Source organism: Tremella mesenterica (genome assembly GCF_000271645.1).
Source record: "Tremella mesenterica DSM 1558 unplaced genomic scaffold TREMEscaffold_1, whole genome shotgun sequence".
Classification (NCBI taxonomy): Eukaryota; Fungi; Basidiomycota; class Tremellomycetes; order Tremellales; family Tremellaceae; genus Tremella; species Tremella mesenterica.
The window spans coordinates 5835812-5856544 of record NW_006711225.1 but is presented as its reverse complement, the minus strand read 5'-3'; the positions used below and the strand labels follow the sequence as shown (position 1 = coordinate 5856544).

The 20733-nt window shown below is 46.6% G+C and overlaps 8 protein-coding genes across 8 annotated transcripts; 5 read left to right on the top strand and 3 right to left on the bottom strand.

The window, feature by feature from the left end:
• Positions 1–226: 226 nt before the first annotated feature.
• TREMEDRAFT_67481 (uncharacterized protein) lies at positions 227–1424 on the bottom strand (the record flags this gene model as incomplete). The annotated part of the gene is made up of 4 exons (XM_007001912.1): positions 227–437; positions 640–791; positions 887–1036; positions 1218–1424. The coding sequence occupies 4 exons, from the start codon at positions 1422–1424 to the stop codon at positions 227–229; spliced, it is 720 nt and encodes a 239-aa protein (XP_007001974.1).
• Positions 1425–1622: 198 nt separating this feature from the next.
• Positions 1623–3291, top strand: TREMEDRAFT_25263 (uncharacterized protein; the record flags this gene model as incomplete). The annotated part of the gene is made up of 9 exons (XM_007000547.1): positions 1623–1806; positions 2005–2219; positions 2304–2349; positions 2387–2471; positions 2515–2549; positions 2596–2618; positions 2660–2713; positions 2755–2817; positions 2866–3291. The coding sequence occupies 9 exons, from the start codon at positions 1623–1625 to the stop codon at positions 3289–3291; spliced, it is 1131 nt and encodes a 376-aa protein (XP_007000609.1).
• A 2139-nt stretch (positions 3292–5430) lies between these two features.
• Positions 5431–9650, top strand: TREMEDRAFT_59833 (uncharacterized protein; the record flags this gene model as incomplete). Its single annotated transcript, XM_007001771.1, has 5 exons — positions 5431–6152; positions 6389–6584; positions 6702–6805; positions 6917–7274; positions 7461–9650. 5 exons carry the CDS (start codon positions 5431–5433, stop codon positions 9648–9650), a joined length of 3570 nt encoding a protein of 1189 aa, XP_007001833.1.
• Positions 9651–10477: 827 nt separating this feature from the next.
• On the top strand, positions 10478–11677 carry TREMEDRAFT_59832 (uncharacterized protein; the record flags this gene model as incomplete). Its single annotated transcript, XM_007001770.1, has 2 exons — positions 10478–11077; positions 11255–11677. The coding sequence occupies 2 exons, from the start codon at positions 10478–10480 to the stop codon at positions 11675–11677; spliced, it is 1023 nt and encodes a 340-aa protein (XP_007001832.1).
• A 161-nt stretch (positions 11678–11838) lies between these two features.
• On the bottom strand, positions 11839–13399 carry TREMEDRAFT_59831 (uncharacterized protein; the record flags this gene model as incomplete). The annotated part of the gene is made up of 8 exons (XM_007001769.1): positions 11839–11949; positions 12089–12215; positions 12306–12460; positions 12574–12617; positions 12660–12738; positions 12781–12897; positions 12971–13081; positions 13169–13399. The coding sequence occupies 8 exons, from the start codon at positions 13397–13399 to the stop codon at positions 11839–11841; spliced, it is 975 nt and encodes a 324-aa protein (XP_007001831.1).
• Positions 13400–13607: 208 nt separating this feature from the next.
• TREMEDRAFT_67478 (uncharacterized protein) lies at positions 13608–15940 on the top strand (the record flags this gene model as incomplete). Its single annotated transcript, XM_007001911.1, has 10 exons — positions 13608–13756; positions 13801–13941; positions 13986–14216; positions 14267–14369; positions 14415–14588; positions 14637–14789; positions 14866–15392; positions 15472–15586; positions 15648–15743; positions 15839–15940. The coding sequence occupies 10 exons, from the start codon at positions 13608–13610 to the stop codon at positions 15938–15940; spliced, it is 1791 nt and encodes a 596-aa protein (XP_007001973.1).
• Positions 15941–16207: 267 nt separating this feature from the next.
• On the bottom strand, positions 16208–17888 carry TREMEDRAFT_59829 (uncharacterized protein; the record flags this gene model as incomplete). Its single annotated transcript, XM_007001768.1, has 6 exons — positions 16208–16236; positions 16290–16662; positions 16878–16972; positions 17025–17077; positions 17297–17549; positions 17777–17888. The coding sequence occupies 6 exons, from the start codon at positions 17886–17888 to the stop codon at positions 16208–16210; spliced, it is 915 nt and encodes a 304-aa protein (XP_007001830.1).
• A 727-nt stretch (positions 17889–18615) lies between these two features.
• Positions 18616–20476, top strand: TREMEDRAFT_24542 (uncharacterized protein; the record flags this gene model as incomplete). Its single annotated transcript, XM_007000450.1, has 6 exons — positions 18616–18778; positions 18895–19297; positions 19429–19524; positions 19573–19756; positions 19875–20010; positions 20112–20476. 6 exons carry the CDS (start codon positions 18616–18618, stop codon positions 20474–20476), a joined length of 1347 nt encoding a protein of 448 aa, XP_007000512.1.
• Positions 20477–20733: the final 257 nt, after the last annotated feature.

Genomic DNA, 20733 nt, shown 5'->3' with positions numbered 1-20733 from the left:
TAATTACGCGGACAAGGTCGAAGAGAAGGATGGTTGTGATGAGGATGAGGGAGGAAGGGTGGATGAAAGAGCATGCAGCGCGCGGCGTTCGGAATTTCGCTGGGTGGCAAAAAATCACCACAGCTGCTGAGGTGTACGGGTGGTTTTGCTTTGTACCGCCGTGTGGCGGCTGTAGGTAGCGGTCCTCGTATGTTTATGTTCTGCATGAGATATGATACTGAAAACATTATGCCAGATACTCCTTGACCAACTTCACAATCTCATCCTTCTCCACCTTCACCTTACCCTCGTTCACACCTTCTATAACCCGTTTCAGCGCAATAGTCTCTCCTACCGAAGGCGCTTTAAGCCAGATCCGACCGTTGAGACCGATGGCGATTTCGAATTTGACCTGTGAGGCGAGGGCTAGTAAAAGGGGGTATTTGGGTTTGAGAAGTCTGTCTAAGTTAGCCAGGCATTCCCTACAGAATCAACAAATGCGATGTCTAGCCAACGAATGTACATACGTGTGTTCACAGTCAGACTTCTGTCATGTCTCCAGCTGATGAAGAGGTCAAGTCCAGACAGAATCGGATATGAACGAGAAGTAAAAATGAGAAATGGAGTGAAGACGAATGGGTAAGGGTAAAGTAAACTCACTGTCTACATAACTGCAAGCTACACTCTACCATCAGACCTTCTTTCAATTCCCCAAACCCCTCACTTTTCCCCGTAGACGGATCAAAACATTCGATCTCCGGATCCATATCCCTATTGGCCAGTGTGACTCTACCATAGACTAGAGTTCCTATCTTGTATATCAGCTATACCCCCGCTCCGTTATTCTTCATAAATGGCAGATTTATGCCCTAAATTATTTGAAGATGAGCTGGAACTCAGAACATACCTTGAGATTAGGTTTACTTCTCTTCGTAGCACTCTCAAAAGCCAAAGCGTCCAACTGTGCCATCTGGGCACTTCCTATATCCACTCGATAGCCTTCGGCATGACGAGCGATGATAGTTCCTATGATCAGATCTTTCTGAGCCGGGATGTACTGTGATCAGCCGGTTTTCACAAGTCAGAATCACCAGAAATGCCATTCATTCACCCGTCTCCTACCTGTCCGACTCCCGACAAATGTTTCAAACATCCACCCATCTACACGTCTTATCTCAAGCACGAGCCTTCCTTTCCGATGATAGATGTTGCATAGGTTGGGCACAGAAAAGACTCACTCGCTTACTTCTCGTCTCCACCCATATCCGCGCTTTCTCCTTCCCTTTGACACTGCTCAACACCCCGAGCTTTGTCGCGATGAAGATGAGTGAGTCCGAAGTTGAATTACCGGATCGAGAGGATGATGCTATACCTGGTCCTAGCGTCACAGAAGATGATTCGGGTAGATATAGTCGGTCACCTGGGAGGACGATAGTCTGTGACATGACGTTTCTCTCTGCCAGCTTGGCAATATGATTGAAGAACAGTCAAAGATCTTTCGAAGTGGAAGGGACGTGTGATATTTTGGTCCCGTCATGCCACATGGCCCAGTTCCGTCGGAAATGATGACAGGTCGAGGCTGCTTGGACCGTTGCATGCGTTGCATTCCATTAAGTACGCCAACGCTCTCCTTCGCTAGGATAATGTCTAGCAGTTTATTTATCACTGCTGTCAAGGTGAGGTCCCTTGTATGTCTATTCGGAAGGCTAATATCCCAGTATGTTTTGGGCACGGCCGGTGTTGGGGCTACACTTTTGGCCGGCGGTCTGTGGTACTTTCAACGAACGCTGATATATCCTTCTTACGTCCCCAAGGGATCTAGACTATGTGAGTAGAGTGACGCAGCTCTTTACTACCTCCTCTTCTTCTCAGTACTCTAAGTCTTCACATTATCTCGTTATGTAATGCTTGTCTCTCTACAGTCTATCAATGTGTAGGCTTTTCCATCAGACAACTGTCCTGCCTTTGACGGTGATGGTCGACCGGAAACTTCATGCTTCAGCAGTGTATACAACTGACATGAAGATGTACCAAAACCTACCGAAGTAGGCTTGCCTTACGAAGATGTCACCTTGACCACATCGGACCATGTCAAAATCAAAGCTTTTGTAATCCCCGCTCGTAGACATCCTGTCCAGCTTTCTGAGCTGAGGGGTTTGGCTGCTAAAGAGCGAGAGAAGATAGGGGCGGATGAAGTTGAGAAATGGACTGAAGAGATGGGTAACGAAGATGCTCTTGAAGTGAGTTTTCCTTCTCTCCTCCATCCCTACGTCGATTCTTAAGTGGGGTGACGATGTACGGTGTGGGACAGTCTGATGTTGCAGTATGCCAAGAGCAGACCTACTATCGTACTCTTTCATGCTAACGCTGGTGAGCTCTCGTCGGAGATCCGGTCTGAACTAACAAGTAGGCAATATGGGACATCGGGTGCCACTAGCTCGCAAATTCAACGCGGAACTGGGGTGTAATGTGTTCATGCTTAGCTATCGGGGGTTAGTACCTTCTCCGCACCTGACACAAGTCGCTGAGAAGTAGATATGGACAGTCGGAGGGTCATGCATCTGAGAGAGGTAAGCTAGCACATTGCTGGATCATCGAGCGGAAGCGGCTGACGAGTAGGTATACGAATAGATGTGGAAGTGAGTCGGAATACCGTTTGTGGGATAAAGCTCAATCATAGACTGCATTGGAGTACATCACGAAACACCCCATTCTTGATGATACCAAACTCATCGTGAGATGATTTTTCAAAACAGTAATGAGCTGACAGAGTAGTTGTACGGTCAATCAATTGGTGGAGCAGTATGCATCTGGGCTGCAGCCCATCATCCAGACTTGGTGTTTATCTACGTTATATCGTCCTCGTGTCATCTCGCTGACTGTCAGGTATCAGGAGTAATCATCGAAAACACTTTCCTCTCTCTTCAGTCTCTCATTCCCCTGATCATGCCTCAAATACCCAGATTCCTCCTGCCAATCCTATTGACCGAAAGATGGGATTCTCATCTCTACCTTCCTCGTATACCATCCACTACACCAATGCTCTTTCTTTCTGGCAGAAGGGATTCTCTCGTCCCACAAGCCCAGATGCTGGCTTTGAGAAGCATACGTGAGAGTAATGATGGTCGAATACGGTGGAAAGAGTTGGATGGAGAGCATAACGATACTTGTCTAGCTCCGGGATATTGGGAGGAGATCGCGGAGTGGTTGATAGAAGTACAGCATGTAAGCTTGGATCAGCGCGAGAAGAGTGATCGTGATTTGAGGGAGAGTGAGGGGATGGAGGAAATCACCCGTGCGCCAACATTGTGATGCACCTCTTGTGTCTTCCCCAGAGGCCCCGCACCCGGTCGTATCGGACGTCATCACCATTCTTTGTGCATCGCAGATATCTTAGATCGAAGGAGGATCAGGATGATCGAGCGAGAGGCCAGGGGCCATTCCTCCACCCTTCTAAACGGGAAGTCTGGCGATTGAAAGAGTAGAAGCGAGGATCATGATAGCCACATGCCACATTGCGAGTACAAGCGGGTTGGCGCATTACGAGAATGGTACGTTTCCCATTCGCATTGACGTAGTGGTTCGGTTGACTAGACGACAGGAACGCGTTAGGTGGGCACATGGCACATCGGTGCTAAAACCCCGGTTTCGTTACATCACTCATCGTTGATCTTATCAGATCGCTGAATCATTAGATCGGTGGTCTTTGGTTCGCTGGACTTTCGGTTCGCTGATGCTCAAGTTGTTCAAGCCCATCCGATTGGTCCGATCGAGGAAAAAGATGACAACATAACAACATGACCATATGCACCATACAGTAATAAGGAAGTCTACTCCAAATGCCCTGAAGTCCTATGACGAAACTCGCGCCTGGCCCATGGGTTCAAGATCACTAAAAGTAGTGAACAAGACACACTTGTCGATCGATCAAGAGACGAACGTTGATCTCTCGTCAACCTGGACTCCTGACTCCAGTCAATGTGGATCGGCGGTCACCTGAGCTCGGACCGTATGACGTCTCTCCGACCTTCCAGCTTCACCCTCACTCCCGAAGACGATCCCACTCTCGTCACCCGTTTCACGACTAACGATTTTACTGTCACACCGACCTCTTTCGTCATCTTCGCCCTCACGTTCCTAGTCCATACCTACTCAGACTACGGGCTCACCTCTCCTCCCTGAGGGTGACAGTACTCAACCGGTACAGCAAAGGTTGAGTCAACGATGACGCCAGAATGTCCGTCATCGAAATCGGTCAGGATCGGTCCTTTTGTGAGAAGGAGATGAATTGGGGAAAAGAGATATAAACCTGTATTCTTCACCTGGCATCCATCAAGTTTTCAAGTCTTCAAACTTCACTTACAACTTTAACATTCTTCAACTTAACCACAAACCTTCCTCATAATGTCTGCTAAACAAGTTGCCGGAGGGTGAGTTTTCTTCATCTCTATCCTTCTTCTTCACACTGTACGCTCACCCAAATAACACTCCTGATGCTTCCGTCGTCCGACACGGGAACCATTTGGCCATGATCAAGCTTCAGCTACCATAAAATGTGACTAGGAGCTGACAATCAGCCACAAGGCTGCTATCAACAACGATTCTGTCCCTCAGGAATCCAAGGAAAACTCGAAGAAGTGAGTCTGCGTACACCTTCCATGACATGGCTAATGAGTAGAGTACTTTCTGAGATGGAAGGCTCTGGTGAGCTCGAGACCGAAGATCGTCCCAAGAACGAGGTAAGCTGATACTTACACCACCTTATCTCCCCCTTGTACCACTGTTCATGTTAAACAATATCGCTGACGCCTAGGGCAATGTCATCGGAGGACACAAAGCCACCTTGAAGAATCCCAATGTTGGCGAAGACGCGAAGGAACACTCTCGTCAGGTTCTTCAAGAACACGGCGTCGAGGTTGAGGCCTAAGCTTGTTCTCCTTCTTGGGAAATTAGCCAGTATGGAGTATGCAATTATGGAATGTTTACAGCTTTGCGTCTTAAAGTTTGTCTTGCTATTGCACCTGCTTCCCCCTGTCTGCCGCGCATGCCCAGCTGCCTGGAGCACTCGGAGCACTTGCCACCGCAATTGGTGCTCCATGCTGGGTTCCAAGCCAGTCTCAGTCCGGGACGCTTTCAGCTGCAGCATGCAGCATGCAGTTGTCTGGTCGCGGAGCCCCCATGATGACGACACGGCGTTGCCACGTTGCATAATCCGGCCTCACTTCGTCTGAATACCTCCAGTATCCTCTCTACCTCTCTATCTCTCCCGACCCTCACCCTGTAGGACGAGGGTCACCTTGATCATGTGGTGGCCCTTTCAATATCTTCTCATCTATATCATCGGCGGCTTTACCTGTGTGCCCCTCTTGCTCGGCTTGACCATCTGTGAGTTTCCCACATCCCTCCACCTCCCACGCACCATCATCTCACTGCATGTACACTAGCTGACCTATGGTCTACATCTACACATACGGATCCGTTCCGATCGGTGATTCCGACCCTGGAAAAATCCGAAAGGCCCATTTGCAACATGAAGCCGAGAGAGACGAGCGGTTGTCTCAATCATCAGGAACACAGAAATCTCTCAGTGGTTGGCTCACTGTTCGAAGACAATTCATTCCTCTCAAATCCTCCACTGCGACTTTCTCCACTATCCCGGCATCCGACTCATCCTCTGCTATCATTGAGGCTGATTCCGACACGGACAATGTCTCTACCTCAAAGGAAGATACAGAAAGCAGACCGTCATCTATAGTAGGAACGTCTGAGAGTAAATCATCGACCACAAATGGAGCTCCAACTTATACAGCCAGGATAGCTCAAACATATCGACAAGTAATGGATGCTCGTCAAGCTCGAAAAGAACAACCTCCTAAGGAATTCTTTTACTGCGTCTTGAAAGGCTCAGTCTTGTTTTTGTATGAAGATGAAGCCCAGACCAATTGCGTAGCGGCGATAGGGGTGGATAAGTATACAGTGGGGATTGAGACTCCTTCTGGACCTTTTGATGGAAGAGATGCGGAGATGTTTGCCAAGAGGAATGCGATATGTTTGAGAGTTGTTGATGGGCATAGAGGGATCAATGTCTTGGCGAAAGGTATGGATGGAGAGGGGAAAGAGGAAGAGGGGATGGAAAATGCTCCTTGGTTTTTGTTCAACAGATCGAATATCAAGTGAGCTGTTGTCTCTCAACATGATCCCATTCACAGTGCCCCCTTCTGTCTCCCCATACTAGTGAACCGAGGATCATACCCCCAGATGGCACGTGCTCGTTCAGAGTTCGCGAAGTAATAACGGTCTCTCTTCCACTGCTCTCCTCCCTCTCATCGAAGTTTTTGCCGGTCATGAACCTAGAGGTAAAAGTAGGGAAGATTAAAATGTCACCGCCTTGGCCTCACTAACAAAGTAGAATGGAAGATTGGTATCTCACTTTACTCTCAGCTTCAGCCCTCAAGCCCGATACCTCAGACATCTTTTCACAAGAGGACATGCAGAGTTTGGTAGACAGTATCGACGCAGAGGCTGATCCTATTCCTATGAGATGGTTGAATGCTATACTGGGAAGACTCTTCTTCAGTGCGTACAGAACTGAGGCTCTAGAGCGGGTAAGTGGCTTCGTCCGATCGTCTTACTCCCTCCCCCAGGATCTGTTTGAGTTGTTGTATCACTGCGTTCCCTCAATTGGCGGGAAGAGTGGGCATGGGCAGGAGACTGACCCACAGTTCATCATCAGTAGGATCATGAAGAAACTGTCGAAAGTCCCTCGACCGAGCTTCCTAAGTCCCATCGTTGTACGGGAAGTTAACGTGGGGACATCTCCACCTTTGTGAGTCCTTCCTCAGACCATTCCATCAGCACTCATCAGACCTCCTGGGTCCTTAAAGCTCAGTCACTCCACATCATATCAGGTCAATAATGGCTCCAGCTGACACATGAGCTTCTCCAAACCAATGCTCAAAGATCTCACAGCCGACGGTTCAGCAGCTTTCGAAGTACACGCAGTTTATAAAGCCAAAACCGACCACCCGGACTCCATGATCAGGATCACCATAGCCACCACCGCCACTATCCCCACTGGATTCAAACCCTATAACGTCGATTTGGTCCTTGCTGTAGTGTTAAAGAGTATGGAGGGGAACATGGTGGTACAAATCAAGAAGCCTCCCAGTAATAGGATATGGTATGGATTTACTCACATGCCAAAAATGGAGGTGGAGATTAGACCGGTGGTGAGCGACAGGAAGATACAGATTGGGATGGTCTTGAGGGCTATTGAGAAGCAGTTGAAGGAGGTTGTAAGTCGTACAGTCCTATTCCTCAGAAGACTTATATAGACCTCATCTCCCCTTCCACCCAGCCCTGTGGTCTACCCACTCTGTCTCAAGCTTCTTTGGTCTTCAATCGGGTGCTTTTGCTTTTGTTGACACCATGAAGCCGAGTAGATCATGGATTAGGATGCGGCGCGCTTGCTGACTTGACAGATTGCTGAATCAATCGTCATTCCCAACATGGATGATATCGCATTCTTCAACACTTCCCAACTCGATATACGCGGAGGTATATTCAGCTCAGCTCGCAAAGCTTCCCTTGTCCCCAGAAACGAAACTGAAGAGATCTCCGACCCTATCGAGATAAGCACATCCGCCGAGGATCCAGCTTCGGCCACTGCGGAGACCCCGGCCCTGCGCAAGCGTCGTCCGGCTAAGTCTCAGACAATCAGCACGACCGCATCACTCAATGACGAAAGCGATGAACCTTCGGTGAAGGATAGTATGACAAGAGTCGAGACTGCTCCTCCGACTTTGGTGTCTTCACATCCGTACAAAAAAGCCACTGCCATTCAAGCTACAAGAAAATGGTTTGCCACTACTTCACATCGTCCGTCATCATCTCTTTCTCACAGTCCATCGAGTTCAAACAACCCTTCTCAAGACAATCTTCTATTGAGCCGAAGCAAGAGTTCCGAACCTACTCCTACTGCTGCAACAACGCCCGATCCGACTGGCCAAACGCCTCGATTGTCAGTCACCGAACCCAGCACTGCTCTACCTGTATCCACTGGATCTTCAGATAGTCTAGATCCACTTTCTAGCGAAAGGCAGGACCTGACTAGATCATCGTCCCCCGAATCCAATCACACCATTGGGAAGCTCGGTGTCTCATCAACCGCCACACTGATATCTTCTCTACGGGCGAGAGATAAGAAGGCTCTTGCAAGTCAAGTGAACGCTGCGAGGGACACGATGAAGAAATGGGGCGTGAATTTTGCCGCCAAACGTAAAGCTGGTCTGAAACCTGATGTTCTGGATGATCGCGATCCCGACAAACCAGCCGCATTGTATCGTCCTGAAGAAGACGAACTGGACATCCCTTCTTCCCCACAACTTAGGGATTCCACAGAATCACCAGGACGTTCATTGCAAGATCGACTCAATGCCGTTGCTCATGTCACCACCTCTCGTCCGATGAGAGCAGGCTCGACGTCATCTCAACAAAGTTTATCTGGTCGACCGGCCTTAGCGAGTTCGCCGAAATTCGTGACTGAGAAGATTCTGGGAGTATCTCCTCCCACAGGATGGACTTTAGGATCAGGAGGACCAACTACTGAAGTTGTCAAGGATGCTGCTTCTGGATCTACCACCACACCAGCAACCATCTCTTCTATCTCTAAATCACCTATGACAACAAATTCAAAAGGTACTTCCAATGCCAGTTCCGTTTCTGGACCGGGAATCAAGAGGACACAATCGACCGGGCCGACTGTATCGATGCAACCTCACGCAGGGAGAAGTATGGTCGTTCCTCGAGTACCGAAAAGACCAGGGGAGGTAACTGGTTTTGGGTCAAGCAACTCGGTCTTGGTACAGGGAGATCAGGAGGTTGAGGGACAACATAAACATGAGACGGATAATATTGCCGTGAGATCAAATTCAAAAGCGATGGCGTCTTCTACGTCGAGAAACCAGGACAATGATGACGACATGAAGAGATCAATAAGTGAAGGAGAACAAGTACAAGTAGGTGGAATAGAGAAATTGGGTCCGCCACCATTACCACCACGTAAAGAGTCTCACGATGGCACATCTTCCGACTTGCTTCTTGATCATGAGAATGATACAAATTCTGAGAATTCAACTTCGCTTTTATCGTCTACGGATGCTAGACATGACACGAAAGATTCAAAGACCATTACTCCTTCTCATCACGCTCCCCCACCTCTCCCCGCTAGGCACTCCGTCCCAATACACCCAGCGAACGAGCAAGATCAAATCCCCTCCGTAATCCCAATCTCCCCTTCTCAAGCTCCTTCCTCTTCTTTCCCTGCGACACATTCTCGATCTCCGCAACAAGACCTACCCTCAGCCATCGAGGTAGATACGACCCTTCCGAACCCTCACGATCTCCTGGTTGAGGAATCAAACGATAACGCGACAGTCAACGAGAATACAACAGACGCCATCCTCCCTGCTATTCCAGCTGAGCATGTAATAGAAGATGCTCCAGATAAGAATATAGAGGAGAAGGTCGAACAACTTCCGAATGCCGATGAAGACGCAGAGGTCGATACACCCACGACGGCAGCTCAGGAGGCGTTAAGGGAGTTGGTGAAACGTAACGAACAGGCATTGAGGGCTATGGATGTGGCCGCTGTACGAGAAAATGGCGAATGATGGTTGTACATATCTGTACTTTCTTCGAATGTACTTGCTCCTGCATCTGCATCTCATCCTTTGCTGTTGCATGTAGCATGTTGCATGTTCTAATATGATACTCGGCAAAACGGAAAGCGTCAAAAACTCAGCGCTTTGCCCAAGATTGCCGGCAGAGTAGAGCTGAAAGAGGAGCCCCACGATGCGCCAATTCAGCAGAAGACACTCTGCCAAGTGAGATAGAGTTCGATCCTTGGCATGTTACCTTCTGCCTGTACTTCCTGCCCCTTACGCAAGGGTACGAGTACTTCATCTGAGGAATCACCGAGTAGCCATGTCTTCTGTCAAATGTGTGAGAGGTGGAGGGGTTGAGTGGGGGGGGGAAAGATCTTCATCCCTCGCTTATCGCTTACGAGTAGTACATACTTCCTTTCCTACATCCTACCCACTTGACATTCTGAGGATCGCGGAATGTGGTTTCTCCACTAAATCAGCATGGGTCAGATTGACTCCTCTCTTTAATCCTGAACCACTGTGGTACTGTGGACCGTTCAAGAAGTGAAGAATCAACCTCACCGCAAGAAAATTCGTCTTTTCAGAGACAAAATCCGACACTACTCACGATCACCATCGAAGTGAAGAACATTAGACGATAGCTCGTCAAGAAATCAACGCTACGAGTGAATGACGACTCACTACACAAGTTCTCATTGCACAAACGACCAGAAGCTATCAATAGATACTTCACGACACGATCGATGATCATGATCGAGAAGAACCTCTGTGATAATTGACATAGACAAAAGAGGATAAGTACAGAGGACAAGTGGAACAGAATGAGCGACATCATGAATTCCCCATACTTTCCACCGGCATACGAAGGAATCATAGTTTCTCTCGTCGGTGGAGGTTTACTTATCACTGGGATATTAGGAACTATTTATCATCGAAGAAGAGCTCATAGAATTCCTACTGTTATCATATCATCAAGTGCGGAGGAGGGAAGAAGGTTTGTGAAACCGGAGATCTGGGATGTTATGGTGGAGTCTGAATTTGGTTCAAGATTTGGTCCCATCTACGATAACAGTCTTGGTCATACATCTAGATATGATGAATCTGCGCAAACTTCTATGTCGGGTGAGGTTTTGGAATGGACTGATAAAGCCGGATCTAGGGGAGAAGAATTATGGAGTAAGGAGAATAGAATGGAACAGGAAGGATACATGAGGACTGTGGAGGTGAAGGGTGGAATGAGGGACATGGGGGAACGAAAGGACGAAGGTGAGGAAAGTAATAAAGAAAGTGAGAAGATCAAACTTAGGAAAAGGGAGAAAGAGAATGGTGGAAAGAAAGAAGAAGTGAATGTTTCAGTCAATGAAGTTCAATCTGGTTTTCCTTCACCACGAATTAGCAATAATCTTGATGAGATGAGATTTGAGGATCTCAATGTAAGTGGTTTGCTCCTTCTTCATCAATTTTTACTTCTCCACTTTATGACGCACTTGTCAACTCAACTCGGCTCATCTCTCAACGCTGATCACCCACCGCATCTTCCTCAGTCACTACGGTGGCGGGGGACGGGAGATGGTCAGATAGATGGTCTTTGCTGTTCGAGCTCATCATAGCCACTTGCCGTATCTTTCCTTCCCGATTCCACACCGACTGGTAAAGCTCAAAACCTGGGAATTCACACAGTCAGATTAACATTACTTCTCGCTCTTCCTCAACCTCCGCTCTCACAGATATCCTCATATACCTCAGAGCACAATTTAATACAAGCGGGATCTCCGGGAACACATGAATCCTCGAATATGAGATACATGAGAGAAGAACAAGACGAGATACCGGAGATGGAACTGGCAATGTTGACCGTCCCTCTCTCTATGACCAAAGATGATGAATCGGCGTTCAGCGATCTTAGACGGAAAACGAAAAAATCACCCAACACGCGAGAGAGACAGGCTTTGGGAAGGATGGAGAGAGAACAGGAAGAGAGGGAGAATTTGGATTTGGTTTCTGCATCAGCTTACGAATTGAGGTTTTTATGAATTTTGGACTTCGACGATTTCGATAGAAGAAGGGAAGAGGAAACGGAATTGGAAGATTATACAAAGTTGTATTTACGATTGATCATAGTACGACATATGAAATAAGTTCAGATATTCACTGATAATGATAACGAATTGATTGAAAGGGACAAATGGAGAGTTTATTCTTGCGTCAGATCCAACAAGTTTTCAGGATCTTCTTCTTCCTCTTCTTGTCTTCGTTGTAATCGTTTGGCATGTTCGGCCGTACGTTTTGCCAGACTTCGATTGATCTAACATCAGCACGAGCTACATTCAATTATTTTCCACTAGTTCATTACAATTCAAGAGCTCGAACACATTGAGCTGACACAAATGTTTAGTAGACACAGGGGAGACGGGGAAAAGGTAAGAGAGCATATAAAGACTCACCTCTAGATCTTTCTTCTCAATCGTAGCCATACATCCCGCCACGGGACATTTCACAGCACGTTTACCTTGAGCAGTAGCGATAAGTCCTTCTACCGCCGCACGAGAATAAGAATGACGACATTTGTTGCTATTCATCAGCACCACCCAAGCTTTTCTACTGTCGCGCAGTTCATGTCAAATCGACAGTCTCTCACGAGAAGACAAAGTCAGTACTTACCTAGTCACAGGTTCGACAAATTGAAGAAGAGTAATGGGACATCTATAAGTTTGTGTAGTAGCTCCAATCTCGATATCCTCATCACTTTCTTCATCCCGCTCCTTGGGTAACCATCTCGATACAGGTGGACAAGCGTCGTCTGGATGATTGATTTCCTTCTTTGTCAGTATTCCTCCCGTTTTCTTTCTTTCTTCAGAAATACCAATTGTCTGAAATTTCTGTGATTTTTGTGCAGAATATGAGGGAAGGGGAGGTTGTCTACACTCACCCAGATCTGAGCTCGGAAATCTTGGTACTCCGGTAGATTTTGGACTGTTTGTCAGCTTCTTACTTGGAGACATGGAGATGGTTGACATTTAGCTCGCTGAGATTTGTTGCGATATTCTTTAGTCGCACGAATAGCACGTTCTTGATATATCTTATCCGGGTCCACCTACTCATCAGCTCATGATTCGAAAACAAAGAGACGACTGACTAATTCTCCTTCTTGTCTCAACTCCGCCGCCATCTCCGTCAAGACCCGAATCTTGATGCGAAGTTCTTCCCGAACTTCTAATAACCTTCTGAATGCTGCATCAAGTTCTTCCACCGCCTAAAGTTAAGCCGACTCTTTCGCATATATGATTTCCAGCTGGAAGAACCAAGCAAAAAGGGCATTTACTCACCGGATCATCCTCCTGAGCATCTTCGAATGCCTTGGCAGCTTCTCGAGTCTTGTCCAACCCATCATCCACCCTCCCTAACGTATCTTTAAGCCGATCATCTAGGTTGCGGAACTATATTTCAGCGCTGTGGTATGAACACTTTTCTTGATGAAGATGGGGAGATGAAGATGGGGATGAAAGAGAGGGAATGAGACACACTACGCTGGATACTACACCCGTTTTGGCGAGTGGGAGTGACTTGAAAGTGTCTATAGTCCACCCATCAGAAGTAAGATTAGCAGGCGCGGATCCATTGGAAGGAGCGACCCCATTTGTATGCCCGGTTTGCTCCCCCCGCCGAGGTCTTCGGGAAGTCTCTGCTTCTGAATCTTCAATTGGACTACTGGCTCTTTGTCTAGAAGGACCAGCACGAGCATTGGCTGGGGCCATATTTTGTGTTAAAGTGTGAAGCAAGGTGAATGTTCATTTTACTCTTGAATGCTGAGGAGGATTTCATCTTGCCACGTGGCAAATTTTTCCAAAACGCGTCACGTCTGTCGCGTGTGGTTGACTCAGCTCTCACTTGGATTTCCTCGTCCTCGCCACCATCTCCCCCTTCGTCACTACTCTTCACACTTGATAGACAAACCCTGACACCATGGCCAGCCCTTTGACCCAAGATTTCTGTCGTCTTGTACACAGTTCTGATGAGCTCCCGGAAAGTGTCATCACCTCGGAACCCATTCTCCAAGCTGTATCAGTCAAGAAGATCAACGCTCCTGGTGCTTCTGGTTTGGATCGTTACAGGTCAGCTTCATCCTCATGGAGTCTGGTAGGAAGCTGATAAATAGGGTCATTTTATCCGATGGCACACACTTCTTACAAGGCATGCTAGCTACCCAGCTCAATCCTATGGTAGATAGTAAAGAGTTGGACAAGAATACCGTTATCAAACTCAAAACTTTCGTCACTAATGTGGTTCAAGGCCGGAAGTGAGTTTCTTACACTGTTTTAGACAAATGTAACTGATCATAAGACTCATCATCATCCTTACTCTTGAAGTCGTACCGTGGTCAGGGGAGAAAATTGGGAATCCGACCAATGTTGAACAAGCCGCACCTCTTGCCGCCCCTCAGTCTGTGTTGAAACCGAGTACTACGGCCAATGTCAATGCTTCAAAGCCGGTGGCTAAGCAACCGCAAAAGACCGCAGCGGCACCCATGGGTCCGTTGTATCCTATCGAAGGGTTGAGTCCATATCAGAATAAGTGAGTCATGTATGGGCGATCTCAAATGGAATTTGAGTCTGACAACGCAGATGGACAATCAAAGCTCGTGTAACGCAAAAATCTGATCTCAAGCATTGGTCAAATCAAAGAGGAGAAGGGAAACTTTTTTCAGTGACATTCATGGATGATACAGTCAGCTGTCGACTCCGGCTTCTTGCGGGCTGAGCTGACGAGAAGGGCGAAATCCGTGCTACTGGTTTCAACGAGACTGTTGATCAATTTTATGATTTGTTGCAAGAAGGAAAAGTTTATTTCGTTTCAAGAGCAAGGATCAATATCGCAAAGAAACAATTCAACAATGTCAATAACGAATATGAAATCACATTTGAGAATAGTACAGAGATTCAACCGGTCAGCTCCTTACTCCCTTAGTCAATGCAAGATGAAATTAATAATTAGTGCGACGACGAAAGTGTCCCTCAGATCAAATACAACTTCAAATCTGTCGGTGATCTTGGTGATCTACAAAAAGATGAGCTATGCGATGTCATCGGAGTGGTTAAAGAAGTCGGAGAACTCGGATCTGTCACTTCGAAAGCTACCAACAAACCTGTTCGTTCTTTCCATCTTCACCAATTCAACTCAACGGTCGGATTTAATAACGTATCGTATGTTTTCTGACAGACAGTTCGCCAAAAGAGATATTCAACTCGTCGACCAATCGGGTCAAAGTGTTCGCTTGACATTATGGGGGAAACAAGCAGAAACTTTTCAAGCAGATGATGAACCTGTCATCGCATTCAAAGGTGTCAAAGTTGGAGATTTCGGTGGTCGTTCACTTTCAATGTTCTCATCAGCGACAATGGCGCTTAATCCTGATATACCAGAAGCTCATTCTCTTCGTGGTTGGTACGATGCAGAAGGTCGTAGTAAACATTTCCAAGCTTACACTTCCGCAACTGTAAGTAACTCAGATGGACAAATCACCAAACCTAGTGAAATCAAAACTATAGGTCAAGCAAAGGATGAACAATTAGGAATGAGTGATAAGACGGATTATTTCACAACTCAAGCTACTGTCAGTTTTATAAAAAGTGAAACTTTTAGTTATCCTGCTTGTGCAAATCCTGATGGATGTAATAAGAAAGTAACGGATGAAGGTAGTGGATGGCGTTGTGAGAAATGTGACAAAACTTGGCCTTCACCCATTCATAGGTGAGTGAACACAATTTTCTCATTCTCCTAACTCTTAGCCACGTCACAGGAATCAAAGAATCACCTGGCTGATACATAGGTATATTTTATCGATGAACGTCATGGATTATGCAGGATCGTTTTGGATCACTGCTTTCAATGAGGTAGCAGAGCAGATCATGGGGATATCAGCCAATGAATTGATGGAGATGCGAGTGAGTTCATCTTCCATCATACCTTCATCATGGTATGTGAAAGATGTTCTGATCATTTTAGGACAATGGGAATGATGTTGAATTTCAACGATCTTTCCAAAAGGCTAGTGGTAGAACGTATAACTTCCAGATGATGGCGAAACAAGATTCTTTCAATGTGAGTCATACTCCTGGTCTACCCGTCCTACCCAATCCACTCCTCGCACGATTCATATATGTCACATCAATGCAGGAGACTTGCTAACTCGACAGGACCAACCTAGAGTTCGATATCAATGTCGTCGTGCTGCTTTACCAGATTATCCAGCCGATAGCGCTCATCTCGTTTCTCTTATCAATTCCATTTCCGTGTAGAAGATCAGGTATGCATGTACTCGTATTCATCGGTTAAGTAGAACGTTTCATTGCATTACTCATAGTCGTCTATCCTTCTCTCTCCCCTTCTCTATCCCCTTCTCTCCCCCTCCCTCCCCTCCTCGTTGCTGAACCATGTCATTTCATCCTCTACAACTTGAGTCACGCAACATAGATAATTCAATGACTAAAGACTAAACAACCTTCCATCTCTCCATCTTCTCCGTCAAAGCCTTCACCACCTCCTCCCTGACTTTCACTTTAACCTTAACTTTCTCTTCCTCCCCCAAACCCCCCTCATCCATTTCATCATCAATCCTCCCCGGGGTCAACTGCAAAGGATTGAAACTTAGAGTTCTCCCATCGCTCAAACCGATATGTGCTAATCTCACCTCTGCCCCATCCTTATTCGTATCATTGGTATCTCTTGAAGGTACAGCGAGTGACGGACGAAAAATAAGACTGGGGGCACGTTTCTTTTTAGAAGACTTTGATTTAGGTGATCTGTTCGCTTGAGATTTGGATAATGCTTTACGTTCCATCTCGGCCGGATCGGGTAAGTCCAGTCCTGATTCTGAAGTAGAGAGAGAGGTGGAAGGAGAGATGGGATTAGCAAGTGGAGAACCATTGATTGAAAGGAGAGATTCGTTTCTTTTTGGTAATCTTGGTAATCTTGGTGTAGGGGGTAAGGATGGGTTGAAGATATGATCTTGGGGTAAAGACTTAGGGTTAGCAACGTTTCAGATTTGTCTCCCTCTCCCCGCTGATATAACGCTAATCGACCTCTTTCCTCTCGATCCTCCTCGCTGTTGTCTATCTCCTAATGGGGTTTTCTTTGACCGGCTCTTGTCTTCTACTCCAATTTTATCAATGATGGAATTCTGAGTGATTCTTGGGTGGAAATCAAGACGATGAAGATCCCAATGGAATCACTCACACTTGGCCCTTGACTACTGTGAGTCGACGGTGCAGAAGGTTTCTTCGTTTTCCCCGGTTTCCTCTTACCAGCAACTTGTCCCTGATCTTTTCTTGCTATTTGTTCAGCTGTACTTTGTACCCTTACAAGATGGAAGTGAGTACTCACACTTGACTTTTCTCTCTGGTGTTGCATCTGGGGTCCCTACAGTCCCTCTTTTCCTACTACGTCAGCATCGTCCCAAAAGACTACTCGAGGAATCAAGTTGCTTCCGAGAGCATCATCGCCAATTGCGATATCTTGTAACCAGATCATCATCAAAGGGACGAGTCCTCCCATCCATTCGAACGACGCACTTGTAATATAGATGAACAGATGGGTCGGTGAAAAATTCAGCCATCAAAGGTTGATTATTGAGATGATATGGATAATAGACTTACCTCTTCGCACCTTCCCTTTCAGCTTTTTGAGCAGCTTCTTCCCTTTCCCTCTCCCGTTCAGCTTCCTCGATCTTCTCCCTGGCAATCCGTTGAGTAGTACTCGCCCATCCTCCAGCCCATTTCGTAGATAATTCCCCCAATGTCATATTTCTCAACTCTCGAGGGATTTTGAATATTTCAGTTTCTTGTCGAATGAGGAAAGAAGAAAGGGTAGCTTGGAGATGTGAACGAAAAGCTCTAGTTTTGTCCGCCACTATAAGTCAGTAAAATACTCTTTATCACTGCAATACTCGCAGAGCTTCCAACTCTTCTTCGATGTGCCCCTTATGATTCAAGTTGACTCTCCGTGACTTTGGAAGATGATTTTGCGGTGTCCTTCGTAGAATGGAGACAGCAGACGGGAGGACAAAACAATGTGCTTCAGTCGAATGGGCAGGGTGGGAGTGCAGGAAAGATGATGAGGGAAGCAGGAAGACCAACCTTCCAAGTCGAAATTTTCCAACAGACTTCTTTTCTCAGCCTCCCCATACGTTTTCTTAGATTTGGGAGGGGGAGTGGACATCATTACTGGTCTTCTGGTTTTGGTTGACATTGTGGAAAAGGTGGGTATAGTATCGGGATTTGTGTAGAACCGACGCAAAAGGGGTTGAGATGTTTGGACGCGATGGATTGCTGACGTAAGCAAATTCCCCAAAAGAAAAAAGCGAAAAATCAGTCGCGTCACCTTTCCTTCCATCTATCAACTCGCAACTCTCGGCCACTGCGAAATTGCGATAACGCTACTCATCGGTATAAGGCTTGGTGTACTGTATCAATGCCCGTGACGGGCTATTTCCAGTACAGGATTTTATAGATAGGTCTGGTGAGAATTGGACTCCTCAACTGAGAAATGTAACCTTCGCCGCTATGGGTACAGCTGGTGAAAGAACGTTTTACTTATCTTTTACTTGTACAGGAATGAAGTTGTATCACATTTACACAGGTGAGTACTCTTTTACGCTGTACGCTGTCACTGATTGATTAACATGAAAGCTCATCATTACACTGATATGTTGACTATCCCATATCGGACCTCATTGACGACTCAAGATCCAACTGTCGTTCTTCCACCCCTTCATTCCCCACCTTTGTCTGTTAACCCCGGTATCCTTCCACTTTCCCACCCCTCGAACTTCCTTTACCTAACATGACGTGAGTATCGTATCGGTATTCTGCTTCCCTGATAACATGCACTTCCAAACCCCCAAATGGGTTTCGTGAGAATTCCATTCCAACATTAATACATAAAACCGACAGAACAAATCGGGATCATAGAAAAGATGAGCTCTCTAGTGAATGTCTTACTGATCCTACTTCATCTATCTACAAGTGTAAGAGGTCATCATGGTTGTGGTGGAGGAGAGATTATGCGACGTAATCTTGGAGGAAAATTGATAGAGCGGACCAGTCCTACGGATGAAGCTAGTGCTGCAGCCATTCAAGGTTCGTCCTCTTCTCCTATTGACCATTCAACCCTCCATTCACATTCGTCATTTATCATCTAAATCCCACCTGTATACACCAAAAATACGGAGATCAGTCTGACGCTTATATCTCAGATATAACACAAGAATGTACACCTTATTCATACGCCCCATTACTCCAATTGGCACCTTTGTATCCCACAACATGGGAAACAGCTTCAATACTTCCTAATGACACCGACGCCCTCGCTCTTTTCCAACAGATCAGCCAAACCATCTCTTCCAACCCTTCTTTCAACCTCGCTCCCAAGGGCACGCCAGAGGGGGACTTTTCCGCTGTTCAATATAATGGTACGGATGTGGATTGTTGGTGGCCTTGGCAGGGGTGTACTCAACCAGCTCCTCAAACAGGTCTACCGGATGATATAACTTCTGTGCCAGAGGGAGAAACATGGGGGTTAGGATTCGATGACGGACCGAATTGCAGTCATAACGCTTTGTATGACTTTTTATTGGAACAAAACCAGAAAGCTACTGTGTGAGAGTCTTTTCCCTCGTTTCTCTTCCTGAGCTCACCTCTGTTTTTTCTCCTGTGGTCGACTCAGAATTCTCACCTCGGCAAGGCCTGCTGCTCCATCTGTCGAGCCAGTTCTCAGTGCTGATTTTAAGATTTTACATCGGTTCAAACGTCTACGATTGGCCATTACAATCTATGCGAGCTATCAAAGATGGACATCACGTCTGTGTACATACTTGGTCGCATCAGTGAGTCTGCTTATCATCACCCTTTGGAGATTAAAGCCGACGATTTAGGTACATGACAGCATTCACAAATGACGTCGCCTTTGCCGAGCTTTACTACGCGAGACAGATAATCAAAGATATCTTGGGCGTCACTCCGTTGTGTTGGAGACCACCGTATGGGAATGTAGACAACAGAATCAGAGCTATTGCGGAGGGTTTGAACTTGACGACGATCATATGGTCGGACGACACGGTGAGTGGAACTTGATGTTTTGGATCTTCACCTAGTAGGGGATCGACGACATGGGTATCATCAATGTCTCTACAAAAGTCGACAGTGTTGGTGGAAAGGGACTAAGACTGACGAGTAGAATGACTGGAAAGTGGGCGATCCCACTGCCAATGTCACTCAAGCCGACGTCGACGCGGCGTATCAGATCGTGGTGAAAGGAGCTACCAATGGAACATACAAATCTACCGGACCTGTCGTTCTCAACCATGAACTCAGTGAGTAGCTCAGCCGTCTCAACTTTTCACCTGCACAAAAACCGTCTAACAAGCTCTGTCGTCGTGAATATGCTTCTCGCCAGAATTGAAACTGATATCAGACAATTTCACAATGAGCGAGTTTATAAAAGAATACCCCTCCATGAAATCGGCCTTCACTCATATTGTCCCCATGGCAGCAGCTATGAATTGGACACATCCATACGTGGAGCAGAATATCGTTTATCCCGATTTTGCGGCCTACATCGGTGGTCAGACGAATGTCACTATCGGACCCTCTATCACATCTAGCGCTTCAGCCAGTAAGACCAGTACCCCGGGAATACAAAGCGGATCAGCAAGTGTCAGCGGTGGCTCGAACTCTACAGCTGGTGAAAAGAACAAAGAAGGTCAGGGTTCTGGAGCTATACGATTTACTATCAACTGGAATCTTTTGTACCTCTTACTCTTCGCTTTTGTTCTGTAAGACAGCGCCTTTGTCAGTAGAAAAGAATAGAGGACATGAAAATGCATGGTGAGAATGTTCAGGGTGTGTGTGCCTGAAAATACCATAGGATGAGACGCGTCGTCGCGCGTCGATCGGTGGCGTGGAAGGGAAAGAAAAAAGGTCCGTGCAAAGATGAAACGCGTGTGTCCGTGGGTAAAGTCGGGACACGTGCCATTAATGAGATCCCTCCTTGTACTTTACCCATGGATCAATCTGTCTCACTCATCTCGTCACTT